We start from the raw sequence: 15,000 nt of genomic DNA on the forward strand, positions 1-15,000 counted from the left end.
TACAATATCTGGCTTACAATCATGCAATGCAAGATATAATCCACAAGATCGCCAGTTTTATTTCTCAGCGAGCAACTGTTCAGGAGACAAAACTTGAGTGAGCTGGCTGACAGTGAATTGATCAAGCACAACGATGATGGAGCATTGGAATTCCCACTATAAGGCTGACGATGGACTATGATAAGATTAGACGAGTTCCTTGAAAAGTGGCGCGCTGAACTTTGCTCATACCCATTGTTCAAAGGGCCGGGATTTAATTTGAACACTGGATCGCCTTCTAACAAACAATGGAATGTGGCTAACGAGTTTGAATAATACACGCACGGCCGTTTGGCCCGCTTGATCTTGGTCTTGTGTGATCGGCATTCGAGATGGCGAGTAGACAAAAGGCCAGAGCAAATGAAGTGTACCAAACCAGTAATTACATTGTTCCGTAGGTAACAAAAGAGTAATAGGTCATTACTGGAAAAATCTGCTCTATTGTTGGTTGTAAGAACAGTAGAAATTCCACAGGTCTGAGAAGAGCGAACACAAATCCCAAATCTTGAAATTTCTCGAAGAAACCAATGGTATCCAGCCGAAATCTCAGTTGTCGATGGTCTCCAAGTGCTTATATTTGGCCTGGAACGGCTTGTATAACCAGTAGGTTGACATGAGAGTAGAAAAAGAAGAAAAATATAGGAGCCACGAAAGCCGTGACATTACCCCAAATTAACATGTTGAAACATGTTTTGAACGCAATTTTGAGGCGACTAACATTTGGTTTCGGGCGAGTGAGAAAAACTACCCGGTCGCCCGGCCGGGCACTCTGGCTTATTGTATTTCTAGCAGATAAGGCGGCTAAAAATTTTAATATGTTGGTGGTTATAGTTTACGAACCCTCTCAGAAAATGTTTTTTCTTCGTATGAAACAGTCGGTTTAAAGGCCGTTCCACATGATTTCACTTGTAACATAATCTGTGACTTTGCACGTGACGGCCGTTGGCCGCACGAATTTCGATTCGTTCTCAAAAAAAATAGGATTAAATTTGGAACGTGGAGTTTGGCATTTCTTGGTTATAGTTTAAAAAAAATCAGGACTTCAACGGGTTTGTCGCTGTGAAATTTCTCTGAAGATAGCGTAATTATAGAGTAATGTTACGTAATAATAATTACATGTATAGCTCAAAAAGATGATTTTAACTCATTTATTCCAGCCTGCAAAGATTACAACATTTTTGGGCACAAATGCCATATGAATTGCTCAGAGGTGAATAGCAAAGGATATCCAGAGTTTGAGTAACCAATCAGCATGCATGTTCAATGCTTTCCCCTGTTTTAATAATGTTATTATAATATAAAATTCCATGGATTCAATTTTCAGTACTAGCTAAGTCCAATTGATAGTTTAAAATTTGTAATGTATAACAGTAGATTTTATTTATTTTTGTAAAATGGTGCTGTACATGTATGATTAAGAGAAGTAAAATGTATTGTTTTTAATATAACTTATTACTATGTCACCAAATGGTTTCTTGGACATTAGCCGCCTTCTTCCAGTACTGTTAAAGCAGCTGATTGGGCTACATTGTACCTGTCCAGTACATCTGGTACTGTAATTTAAGACCCAGTCAGCCTCTAGCACTCTCCATAAAATTGTTCGTGTTTCAAGTAGTGGAATGGGATCTCCACCATTCCATATGATTACTTCTTCCATAGCACCTGGATGTCATTCCTTTGTACATGTACTTTCCCTATAGTTCTTAGTATTCTCTTCTAAATTCTCTTTTCATTTTGTCATCAATTGCTGCATTGTCATTATTATTATTATTATTATTATTATTATTATTATTATTATTATTATTATTATTATTATTATTATTATTATTATTATTATTATTATTATTATTATTATTATCATCATCATTCAAAAACAATCATTTTAAAGAAAACAACATTTTGGTGCATTGGTTCTTTGGTTACTCTGCTAATTTAGAATGATGTAATTTTTCAACAGCTGCCACCAAATTATAATTTTGAGATCTTCAAGACAGTATGGAGGATCAAAGAAGCAGGTTCCAAAAGAGGTAAAAATATGATAAGAAAGACCTACAAATGCCAGCTGAGTCAGCAGTGGCTTGGGACTTAAAAGACACTCAGCAATGTTCGATTCCAGGGGGTCTTGAATCACAGAGTCGTGGGTGTGGGTTCCAGGTTGTTAAATAAAATTCTTGTCCTTCAAGAACGTGCAATACCTCTTTTCTTGAAAGGAAAAATTCTACCGCTCAAATTCCTACATGTATATTATGAGGAAATTGTTAATTTGATGTACAACATCAACACTAATTCTGCACTGATTAAAATTTTGAATTGTTTCTAAAATTACCAGTGTTCATCATTATAGCACATGCTCATCAACATCGATCTGAGCATTTTTTTTTTTTTTACCAAACAATCCGCACTTAACGTTCAAAGCAAGGCCCAGAGATTTCATTTAGAAGCCGGTCACTGGTGGTATACATGTAGCGCCGTCTGTTTGTCACCGCCGGCTACTATACTCTGCCTTGATTTTCACTCAAACCCTTGTAAAAGATAAGATTGACCACCGCTTACATTAGTTACCCCAGTCATCTACTGCAAAAGTTATTGAAACCCCTGAAGGCCTTTGCGGGTATTGGTGTTAAAATCTGGAATGGGATACCAGCTACAGCGGTAGACTCAAAAGTTTATCCAGAAATTCTTTTTAAAAATCCAAGAACAAAACTAATAGAAATTCTAGAAACTGAAAACTCCTATGCCAAGATAATTATACATGTATGCCTTAATTAACAAGATGAAAAATTACCGGTAAATTGCTAACTGAAGAACTTACATGTAAGTTTAGTCTGTAGTATTTCATATTTTACACTATTACTACTACATATTACATGTATTACTATTACTACAGTGTAGACTGCTTTCTTCTACATTTCTCTTAAATCCTTCTACCTTCTAAATACATTGTATATGAAAGCACGAAGAGTAGTGTTTACATGGTGTTGTTGTATGTACATGTAATGATAGTTTATTCCATAAAAAACTAATAAACCTTAATAATTCTGTGTACAGTCTGGCTTGCCACGATTAGCTTTTCGCTATTTGCAAACCAGCCTAGTAATAACTTACTGGACCAGGTAAACTGTTTGCTGTAAATATAAAATAAAACTTGACTAATGAAAACTGATATTAGCTTACATAACTGTGCCATTTGCGAATGCAACAGAGAAAGTCAGGAGTCATGTTGTCAGCTGGTTTTAGTCAATCAACAAAAGGATCACTTAGAACTATAATTTTTCTTTTATAGGGTCTTTTTCTTCATAGCTTGTTGACAATTTAATTACAGAGAGTCCAAAATACAGTTTCTTGGCTTGTCAAAAATTCACAAAATTCACTTGTCAATAGCACATAACACCTATGTACATGTGCATCTTCCACTGGCTCCCTGTCTCAAAGCAAATTCTATTTAAACACATCGCCAATGGATGAGCTTGGAGATGGTGCCTGCCAAAGTGGGCGGCAATTCTGGGAAGAGCAACGAGCCTTGAGCCACAGGCCATGAGCAGAGCACACAGGCCTCCATGGCAACTCTGCGAGCGGCCACCACCCACCAGGCACCGTCACACTGACCGAGTCAGTGGAGATACATGTACTTACCAACCCTATACTTACCAAATCCACTAATGAGGGAGGGAAGGGAAGGGGGAAGAAGCGGAACAACTGAACGCTTGCTGCTTGAAACAAACAGCACCTCACACAGCAGAAACAGCCAGCACGTGCGATTCTAGAAAACCCCGTATGTCACCTCAATGCGCATGATTCCCTGACCACCGCTGACCAGCATTGGCTTGATTTTAAATTAGCCTAAATTACATTTAGCCACATTTAAAACGACATGACTATTCCGGGGATGGGGGTAGGGGGTGAGGGGTAGGGGTAGAGGTGGGGTAGGAGGTGAAGGGTACAATACATGTCATACATGGGGCTTTTTTTTCACCAAAATATGCCGTCACGACATTCACAAACTTAAATTCAATCGTAACACTAAATTTTCCAACCTTTCTTCGGAAGAGTGGGCAGAGCTTAAAAATCTTAGTAAACGCAATGACATAGTTGTCAAATCGGCCGACAAAGGCGGTGCGGTAGTTGTTTGGCGGTCCGACCTTTACCAAAAAGAAGCTGATAGGCAATACTTTTACCAACACAGAAAAAAATAAATAAAATAAAAAACCAAGAAATGAAACACAGATTCCGACTGGGTTTTGCTACCCAGTAATAATTTATCTGTACTCTCATAGACTACCATTTATCTAAAGTTAAAAAAGGCATTTAATTAGTTTCCTATACATGTATTTTCCCCTTTCTCTGCTTCTCTACATATTTTATTTATTAACTCATGTGTATTAGCCGAATTGGAAAATACTATCAGCTACATAAAAGCACAATGTGAGGAACCTTTTCATAAGAGTGCTTTAGTTTTATATACGTGTAATTTGTTTTGCAAATGACTATATTAAGTTCAAAATTTAGGTTTCAATTAACACCCCAATAATTATCTATTTGAACTTTTTTTGGATTTCACTCATTAATTTTAGTGGCATTGCAGTTTCCTGAGGGACTTCTAATCTTTGCTTGCACAATAGCTGATATTCTAGAAAGGTATGTGAAAATTACACTGTTCATGTATGTCCACTTTGGTTGCATAGTGTTGTATTGACTGTAAAGTCATATGAGCATTTATCATCAATCCCTTGTCTTTAGAGGCTGCCAAAAATGTATACATGAGGCACAGTCAGTTATGCAACATTTATTTAAGAAGTAACTGCTCTTCAAATAAAATATTTATCTTCCAATGTACTGCTTTACTACTCAACCTATACTTATTTGGCCTTTTCTGCTGATCATGTTTACTGGCATTTACATTGTAGGTTTACAAACTGTGATACAGTTATCATGGGTGATGTAACTTATGGGGCTTGTTGTGTTGATGATTACACTGCAAGAGCTCTTGGCTGTGACTTAATGATCCACTATGGACACAGTTGCTTAGGTTAGTGAATAAGCACCACATAGCAAGTGCTATCAATTTGTCCACAATGTTTAATATTCTGTGGTGGTGAAAAGTCCTAAAGTCAGTTAAAATACAAATGAACTCATGAAATTTGAAGGGAAAAAAGAGCTTGTTTGCCTGCTTAACACCAAATTGCTAATTAAAATTTAACTTACATGTAACATTTATTCAAGCATTTTATGATTCATTTAGTCTGCAGCATGAGTGTTTTGGGCTGGCATACTCTCTAAAATAATGTTTTGCATGTTTGCTGTAACCTGCATTCACTTGAATGATAGTGCATTGATTTTAATGTGGCTAAATGTAATTTAGGCAAAGTTAACCTCGAAGCAATGCTGGTCAACAGTTTCCCCAGCTATACTAGGGGTGGCCCGATACCTCTAGTAGGGGCACCTCTGGACTTATATATGCAGTTGCTTGCTTGCAGTTCTTCCAAAGTGTTATTGCAATAGCTTGCTGTTTGGTTACCATTTTGTGCTTTGGTTTTTGCTTGCTTGCTGTTTCTGCTTGTACAGTGGCTGCTAGTTTGGATGGGGAGAACTTGTCATCAGATACCTTTCTGTGTGCCGAGTCATCTGTTCCTTCGTCGCTCGCTTCTGCGGAAATCTCGGCGCCACAAACGCCAGTTGTTGCTGCTGGTGTCTATGATCCCACTGAAGGCCTCATTAGAAGCAGAAAAAGGCCCTGGCTTTAGCTCAAGCAATTTGCGTGGAAATTCAGTTAGCGTGGAGCTACAAGCAGCTTCTGGGGGTGTTCCCGTTCCATTGCCCAGCCTGTCGCAGCAAACGGTGACCTTTTTAGCTTCTGGAGGTGCCTTTCCGGAGCAACAGGCAATATCTTCACCTTAAGCCACACAAGGTAGGCCTAATTTTACTGTGCCATCCTTTGTTGCCACTTTTGCAACCCCGCGCTCGTCGATCATGTCGATCATGGCAGGCGCTTCTGTCCCGGTGCCACTCAGCGACAGCACTTTGGCTGCAAACCTGCCATCGGGACCGCTACTCCAACAGCCGTTTGTAGTTGGCCCCAGTTTTTCACCAATTCCAGCAAAAACGGTTAGCGAAATTGTTTCCGGAAAGTACGTGGATTTGGGAGATTTGCTTTCAGGCAACATTGTTCAGACTGAGCCAGAGTCGCAGGCATTCCTGGACGGGCGGTTAGTGTTTTTGCCAAGCGCTAAAAAGCAACACCGATGCATCAAGGACATTGTGACCTGGTCCGAAGCCTTTACAATTTTCACGCTGATTCTGTCGTCGTATTTTCACCACCGCTGGAAAGATTTAACTTCTTGTAAGCTTCTCATCCTGCGCACGTACCGCCAGTTCAGTGGTCGTGTTTGGCTGGCATACAATCAGGCCTTCCGCCAGCAGGCTGCGGTGAGGAAGCTTGTGGACTGGTCGACCATGAATTTTCACGCTGCTGGGGCCTCTGTGTGTTCTGGGTCTGGTGGTTCCTTGAGCGAGCTACCTGTACCATCTGGAGCTGACTCCTCCCAGGTCATTTGCCGGCCTTGGAACAGGGGCCACTGTTCGGCACAATCTGCTTCGTGTCGGTTCGCCCATTGCTGTGGCACCTGTGCGGGTTCCCACCTTGCGTCAGAATGCTCCTGTCGTTTTGACAAAATGTCTTCACAAGATCGCAAACGCAGATCTGCTTCTCCTTCCTCCGTGCCCTTGTCCACCTCGAAAACCAGGCGTTAGTGGATGCGCCTTTTTGTTTTCCTGATTTTTGCCTTTTTATCTGCGTTGATTGCCTAAGTTTTTTCCTCCATGTTTCCTGACCTTTTGGCCGCGGCAAATTTTCTCTGCGGGGATTGGAGGCAATTTTTCCACCCACAGCTTCTGCATTGGGGCAGCCTCGGTAGCTGCTCGCAACGGTATTCCTGATGTTGGACTAGCAATGCATACCAGCTTTATATCTGCACACCTTTGGAAGCTCTCTCGGGCATCTTGGGTCAGCTAGCTTGACATTGTGCGTCCTTTGCCATTGGTTATCCACAGCTCCTTGGACATTGCAGTGGAGTCCAGCACCGAATTGCTTGGGGCTTGCACTGCAGTCTTTGGTGTTGCTCTCACTGTCAGCTGCATTCATTTGGTAAGTGTGTCTGTTTTTCTATGCAACTGCTGCGCTTGGTGCTTGAGGTTGTTGGAATTGGAGGTTCCATTTCAACCCTGGTCACTGGCCCCTCCTTTTTCAAGCACCAAGGAGATTCGGTTGGGTGGGGGCCACTCGCAGGGTTGCCATGGAGACTTCCTCCTCACGCTAGAGCATTGCCCGGCTCCACCAACTTCGTGGGCACCAACGCCCAAGCTCATCTATTGGTGATGAGTTTAAATGTGGCTAAATGTAATTTAGGCAAAGTTAACCTCGAGGCAATGCTGGTCAGCAGTTTCCCCAGCTATACTAGGGGTGGCCCGATACCTCTAGCAGGGCACCTCGTGACTTACCCCATGGTCACATTCGCGCTAGAACCTTGCTTGCTTGGCAAATATTTAGTTACCTAGCACATTCCTAGCTCGTGTGACCGACCAAGCATGGCGTTGCTTGCTTGCTTGAAAAAGAGGCGGAGTTGCTGAGAACTTCACAGGATCCGCAGGTCAGCTCAAGAGCACTCTGCAGTTCTCTTGAACTGTGCTAGGTAAACTATTCATGAAAGCTGACCAATAAGGAAGAGGGTTGTAATTTCAGAGCTTGATCTTTCGTAAGGAAGTTTTGATTAAAGGTGTACCTGTGAATCAGTTGTACTCGAATATGTTCAGGATCGCCCATTCCGTACAAGCAAAGCAAGCTACCTATTCTTAACTTATCCACCACCGATTAATTGCGCCACCTTCTACGTCTCCACGGAAATTCGTCAAAGGTTTTGCTCAAAACATTTCTAGTAATCCTGTTCAGGCAACTGTTTCAGGAACAGTTGGACATTTAGACTTAAGAGGTTTACCTTCCTCATCAGCAGAAACGATTGAAACTAGTCTGGGAAACAGTTCATCCATTTTCAACGAAAGCGCGACTCGACTCGAAGTTCAATGTGACCCCACGGCGTGCTTTCTTAAAACTCTAGCCCTTGCTACTGATTGCTTGACTGACGTCACAAGCAAGCATGCTTAAGCGTCTTAAGTCTTAAGCGCGAATGTGACCGCGGGGTTATATATGCAGTTCCTTGCTTGCAGTTCTTCGCAAAGTGTTATTGCAATAGCTTGCTGTTTGCGTGCCAGTTTGTGCTTTGGTTTTTTCCCTTCCCTCCCTCCCTCTTGAGGTATGGGCTAGGTAAGTCGTGGGTCGGCAAGTATTCCACTGAATTGTTCAGTGTGACGGTGCTTAGTGGGGGCCGCTCGCAGGCTTGCCATCGAGACCTCCTCCTCTTGCTAGAGCATTGCCCGGCTCCACCAACTTTGTGGGCACCAACGCCCAAGCTCATCTATTGGTGATGAGTTTAATTGGTCTTCAACCAGCTGTCTCAGCCTACAATGTACTTGTCATTTTTAAAACAAGTAATGACAAACTGTAATAAATAACATTCAAGTCCCTGTTCGAAATGAAAGCTTAAAATGTGACCTCTGTAGAAGCAGTTAATGAATTGGGGGGAGAGAGACTAACTGATGACAGAAAAAACCAATCCTCATTGCCAAAGTGAAAGGTACAGTTCACATTGCAACCAGGTTGACAAATTAGTTTGATTCTGCTGTGGTTAGAAGAAATTTTGATGTACCTTAAAATTTACAATTCGAAGACTGAACATTTCAATACTCCTGTCTACTGTCTTCATTAGGGCTGATCCAAAGTTATTGCAAGAGTCCTTTTATCTGCTACCAATTTGCTAGAAAAAGAAAGGGATGTGCTTGTTAATAGGTGCAAATAGGCGTCGGGAACGAGAACTTGACTGCTGATTTTCTTGTCATCCCTTACATACGCACGGTTACAGAATCCAGCAGGAGAATTTGAGTAGCCACACTTGCATTGTAATTTTCTTTCATTTTCTGCTCTTGTTGCATATTTAGTCCCTATTGACTCTATGAAAGGAATCAAAATGCTGTATGTATTTGTGGACATCAAACTTGATGCCTCTCATTTCGTGGACACTGTAAAACATAATTTTGAACCTGGTGCATCACTGGCAATACTTAGCACAATTCAGTTTGTGACAACACTTCAGGTACGTGTATTATTGCATGTGATCAACATAACCTATTAAAAGTGGCAGGCAATGATATGTTAAACTTAATGAAGGTCCAAACTACAAGTGGCACCATCAAAACTGGATGCAATGTTCAGCTGTTGGAAAGAACTTTGGTACATGTAGTTTACTTGGGATAGTATTGGGGATCCCAAACATAACCTCCTGAGAGAACACCAGAACAGAAATTCACTTTTCATTTTGCTGAAATATGTGGGTTCATATTAACAGTCCCTCCAGGAAATTGATGCCCATAAAATAGTTAAAACTGTTTGATAGGCTTGTCCACTGGAAGAAATTATGCACCAATAATAAACAGATGCAACAACCACACCATATACAAAGAATTCCATTTTTTATAAATTAGCTTTGAATCTCATGTACATATACATACAAACTTAAACCTGTTTTTTTTTCATCAAGGCTGTTTATCAAGAACTGTGCAAAGATTACAAGGTGGAAATACCTCAGTGTAAGCCTTTGTCACCAGGGGAGATTCTTGGTTGTACTGCTCCAAGAATCAAAGATAAAGATGCATTTATGTAAGGCAATTGTCTTTCTCGTTAACTTATTAGTAGATGGGTTTCATGAAGTTTAATTACAAAAAGAAATCCAATACTAGCACACTTTAATTGTATTCAACACAGGCAGTTGACTTTGGTGTGTGTACAGTTTTCAAGGTTTTCTCACATTACATGATTCATGAGCAGTGATGCTTACTTTGAAAAAAGAGGTTACACTGTATACCCAAAGCTCAAATTTGATTTCCGTAAACAATAGATACTAACAGGCCCCAGTGATTGATAATTTTGAGACTGGCTAAGAATTGCAATGCTAGATTGAGAGGTAGTCACTAACCTTCCTGAGAGTGAAGGAGAGAAGTAACCCTTGTGCTTATCTGGACAGTTAGAGTAATTAAGACAAGTGCTTAAATTGTCCAGAAAGGTGGGAAGAAAACTTCTCCTTCTTCTGTAACCAGGGTCCGAAATTAACTTTTTCATATGGGCGCCAACTGGCAACTAGCAACGACCGCATGGTCTTGCGTAGGTGTCACGCATTATTTTTGCTTTCGAAAGCGGACATTTTGGAGAGAAAATGTATCTGACCTCGAATGTAATAAAGAAACCCATCTGCCCCTTAGTTTGTTGGAAATTCCAGCCACGGAAACACGAGTCGCGTTCTGTCGCACACAAGCTGCCATGTTGTTACCGTGTTTACGTTCCTTGTACCAGCCCCTTGAATCTTTTTATTGAGTCGTCGTTTTTTCACCCACAATACGTATTTTATGCGGAACCGCAAAAAAAAAAACATGGCGGCTTGCGAAGTTATGGGGTAGTCAACGGGAAAACTCCTTTCATTTTTATTTCAAAAACATAGGCAGGATAAAAAGGAAGACACCCCTTGGCAAATGGCTCTTACCTTAATAGTAGTTCACCCATTGGCGACCAGTTGTGAAATTCTAGTCACCAGTACTCAATTTTTAGTTGCATTGGCGACAAGGAAGGCGCAATTTTGAACCCTGGTATCCCACACTTCAAATACATGTTGTTTTGACTGCTGGTACAATTTGTTTTTGAACTGGTACAAAGTAGTTTGAACTGGTACAAAATAATTGAATTGGTACAATTTTAATTGTACTGGTTTATCAACTGTCTAAAAAAGGGATTTAGTTGTATGGGAGTGTAGTTGAAAAAGAGGGGCTTGGTATTTTGGTGGTCTGAAAAAGAACACAATATTCCTTTCTTTCTACTTTGCCTACCCCTTACTACTACTAATAATAATAATCATCATCATCATCATCATCATAATGGTTTATTGACATCAAACTTCAAGTGAAAACTGAATTGCATTGGCTTATAACTATGAAATATAAAGAATTCGTGATAAAACTGGATATGAATAAAAATACAAATTATAAAATACCCGGTATAGATAAATTTATAAAATACTACAAATTACAATTAGACGATGGGATAAATGATTTCCTGAAACGATCCGTCTTATAAAGAGGTTCTATGAAAAGACGTTTGTTTCTTAAGGACGTTTGTGCCCATTGCTACTGTGCATTTTTTTGCGCATGTCATGCACACGTCATGCATCGCAGACCACGAAGGTAAACAAGATGCAAAAGGCGCAAACATTTTCCACAAGAATGGAACATGAAAGCGTGTGACATCATGGGATAGCTGTGGACCCAGGTCTTCTCAGAAATGTCACTCAATGACGTGACAGTGCGAATATACCATCGTTTTGAGAACTTCGCAGCGATTTTACTCTCTTGAATGCTCGGTGACCCCTATTTTTCTTTCTGTAGATCACTTCCTTTTCTGATTGTGTCCGTTTTAACAAAAAACAAAAAAATCTGTGAGTGAGAAGGTACAAATATTTCGCCTTTTATGCTCTCTTGTGACCGAAGTTTTCTTTTTTCAACTAATATGTATCGTTTTTCAAGGTCTATTTCACCTCAGGAAAAGACATCAGCTGCAAAGGTTAATTTAGTTATATTAGTTATGTTGAATTGAGTACCTGATCTAAATTTCACTAATGTAGCTTTTTATATTGCTGACAGTTCTAAAAGTGCACCTCATGATCTCGAAAATGAGCACGGTGCCCCCCCATTTGTTTTTGCCTTTTTGGAAAAAGTAGATCATTACCTTTCTGCGTGGCAAGTTTCTGTATGTGGGAACATTTTGGTTGCGAACGTCCTTAAGGATTATCTAGTGTTCGCATTAAACGCAGGTACTGTAGCAGATGGTACAGTTCATGATTAGTATCTTCAGCTGTGTTCTTAACTAGACACTCCATGAGCGTACACTGGGTTGCCTGTGGTACGTGTCACTCAAAAACAGAAGGGACTGAGTTGGGTGGTATTGAACTGCAGCGTTCCAGTCTGGGGTCATTAAGACCATTTAAGGGGTCACCCAGAAGTTGTGCCAGCAGAGAACCTTTGGCTCACACGTTTATACCACGAAACAGATCTTTTTCTGAGGTTAAAAACCTGGCTATCGGCCTATTAATCATTTGTCAGAAAGAAAAAATTCCTGTCATCTGTAGAAAAAATAGGCACGCATTGCATACGTGTGGTAGTGCATTAACACAGCGCTTTATTCCACATTGACAACTGAGCTGCATTTTGCCTTCCAGGGGATTCAAGTTGTCTTTGCGAAATATTTAGCTCTCATAATACACAATATTGTTTTGGTATTGTATATCATTATAGTGTCATGGTAGAAGTCTTAGGTAAATAGCATGTGGTTACTAGCAAAGTACTAAACCCAGAAAGATTGAAGAAAATAAAAGGGATTCGAGAAACAGTGGCTTCTAGGCTGACATATTGATCATTTTCAAGTTCCCTCACAACTTCTTTTCACCATAAGGTTAAGGGTGCACTCTGAGCTTCTGACAGCATTGAAATACAAAAGTTCACTGAGGTTATCCCTATCCAGCGAGGTTAGTATCTGGATGGGTGACCTAAAAAATATACCACTTTGTAACAGAAGCATAGGACAGAAAATTCTAACTCCCAGGGGTTCCCCATTGATGAGTAAAATCGTCTGGCGTTAGACAGACGGTTTCAGCCTGTTTGGACGTCAAAGGGTTAATTAATGGCGACATGTGCCCAATCTAATGCAAGTGAGCGGAAACAATAGATTTTTTTCATTTGCATAAGATTCGACACATGTAAAATGCAACGTTTAAAACGGGCCATATTGTACTTTTAAAATCTTAAGTAAATCGCAAAATCGAAAGTGACATCGAATTCAGTGGGCGCCGTGATCAAGTTACCTTGCGTGTTTACTCGCAAAACAGCGAAGCATCTGTGTCAAATAATGGCAAGATACTAGCCTGAGTAGCAAGCGTTCCTGTTTGTCGCTTTTAAGATTCCAGATATTTATTTTTCATCGCCAATTGACATTCCATTCTTGAGCACTATAAGGGTATCCGTAAATCTCACGAAAACCTTTTCTAGGGTAAATTTATTGAGACAAACAACATACAGTATTTGCTACTGTATTAGAGGCAAAAACCCCTTTCTGTTTCAATTGCGTGCGTGCAAACAAGAAACAATCCGTGTTGCAAACCATACACTATGCGAATAAATAAATTTCAGAAGAACCTTTTTGGTGAATAATGAAGCACAAAATAGATATAATTCTTCACTGTCACATGCATTTTCAATTATTATTTTTACCTGAAGACTGTGCAGAGTTGAGTACAAAATAAATGCAAATTTCCAGACAACTGAGATGCGACTTCAGTAAACAATGTGATGCATTCAAGGCGTTCGATTCCTTTTAAACCCATACGGAATTTGCCATTTGGTTTCAGTCTTGTACATAACACCACAATTAGCCAAACAACATTAGAAACAAAGCTCATCTGATGATATCCAACGGCAAAAGATGCAATTGTTTTCGAAGACCATTACTCTACGCTCTGAAGATTCCAGATATTTATTTTTCACCGCCTGTCTTGTTTATCCAATTGACTTTCCATTATTGAGCTCCACAAGGGTATATTTTTTCTAAAGATTCACTAAAACGCTATTCATGTTACAATGACTATCAACGCCATTGCAGGTTAAGTTCAATATTGTACTGCGTCCACCGGATAAAATCTATGCATTTGTAGCACCCCCTCAAACTTAAGTCACTATTTAGCAGGGGAGGGATAGGAAAGACTTTTCATGACACAAAAAAAGTAAAAAAACGGAGGAATGAAATGCAGATTACGAGTAGGTTTGGCTACCCAGTGAAATGTTTTCCCCATGAAACTTGTCGTCGGGTGGCAAGAGATGGTAAGGTGTAAGCTGGAAGCTGCAAGTCTGTTATCATAGGATAGTCCAGGACCAACGATTATTGAGAGGGTGCATTTTTGAATCCATTTAATGTCGTTGCTTAGGTATGCGGGTAATGCTAAATGAAAAACTGGCGATGCATACTCTATGCCTGTACAATAAGAATTAATCATGTCAGCTGTAGAAACGTTGGCACATTTGAGTTGCTTTTACCCTACATGTGAAAGAATGTTTTACAATGTACTTCCAATAACCGTGAACCAATATTCTTAACTCGATGACCAAGGCAACACGCGGGCTGTTTTAGACTAAACACCTCAGTTAAGTTACTCCAACCAGTACAATGCATGCCAATCCTTTACCTAGAATGCGGTGTCAGACACTTGCAGACTGTAGACCGATCCTCACAGTTGTTTAAAGCTAACCATTTTAAAATGTGTGCATAGGCTTAAATGCTGTTTATCAGCACTAATCAAATGGGTGCTTATACCTAAATACTGCTTATCAGCGCTATTTGTAGGCAGTCTGCAGTATGTCACCTGCAGTTTGTTGTACACCTCCTGGAACCCTAACTGTTAATAAGACAGTGCATAACCCTAATCACTAAACGGAAAGCTTAACCCTAATTCCTAAAAGTCGGGCAATGTCCCTAACCTTACATGAAAGCTAACCATTCTAGAACAAGTGTTTATAGGCTTAAAAATTGTGTAAATTAGTGCTTAACACCACTCGTGTTATTCTTGGTCAAACGAGACTGTTAAGTATTTCCAACAAGTCTTGCTATTTCTGTCCTTCTCTGAATGTTCAGAAAACTTTATTTCACTAACCTCTTGAACTAAGTAAGTGAATGGCAAACAGCTGTTATCAATGAAGTGTGTTCTTTGTGTTCAACAAACTAAACTATTTTCACTGTTTATGCACCAGTACAATTAAAATTCTACC

The 15,000-nt window shown here is 40.1% G+C and overlaps 1 protein-coding gene across 3 annotated transcripts in view; it reads left to right on the top strand.

The window, feature by feature from the left end:
* Window positions 1–15,000, top strand: part of LOC137976402 (2-(3-amino-3-carboxypropyl)histidine synthase subunit 1-like) — a 37,464-nt gene that overhangs the window by 7,277 nt on the left and 15,187 nt on the right. For 2 of the 3 annotated variants that reach the window (XM_068823742.1, XM_068823744.1), the window contains exons 3-7: window positions 1,997–2,066; window positions 4,611–4,674; window positions 4,944–5,065; window positions 9,085–9,239; window positions 9,684–9,802. In XM_068823742.1, coding sequence (XP_068679843.1) covers window positions 1,997–2,066; window positions 4,611–4,674; window positions 4,944–5,065; window positions 9,085–9,239; window positions 9,684–9,802 — 530 coding nt within the window. The remainder of the gene's footprint in view (window positions 1–1,996; window positions 2,067–4,610; window positions 4,675–4,943; window positions 5,066–9,084; window positions 9,240–9,683; window positions 9,803–15,000) is intronic. The other variant, XM_068823743.1, reaches the window with a different exon arrangement.

The sequence above is a fragment of the Montipora foliosa genome, chromosome 11 (genome assembly GCF_036669935.1).
Source record: "Montipora foliosa isolate CH-2021 chromosome 11, ASM3666993v2, whole genome shotgun sequence".
Classification (NCBI taxonomy): domain Eukaryota; kingdom Metazoa; phylum Cnidaria; class Anthozoa; order Scleractinia; family Acroporidae; genus Montipora; species Montipora foliosa.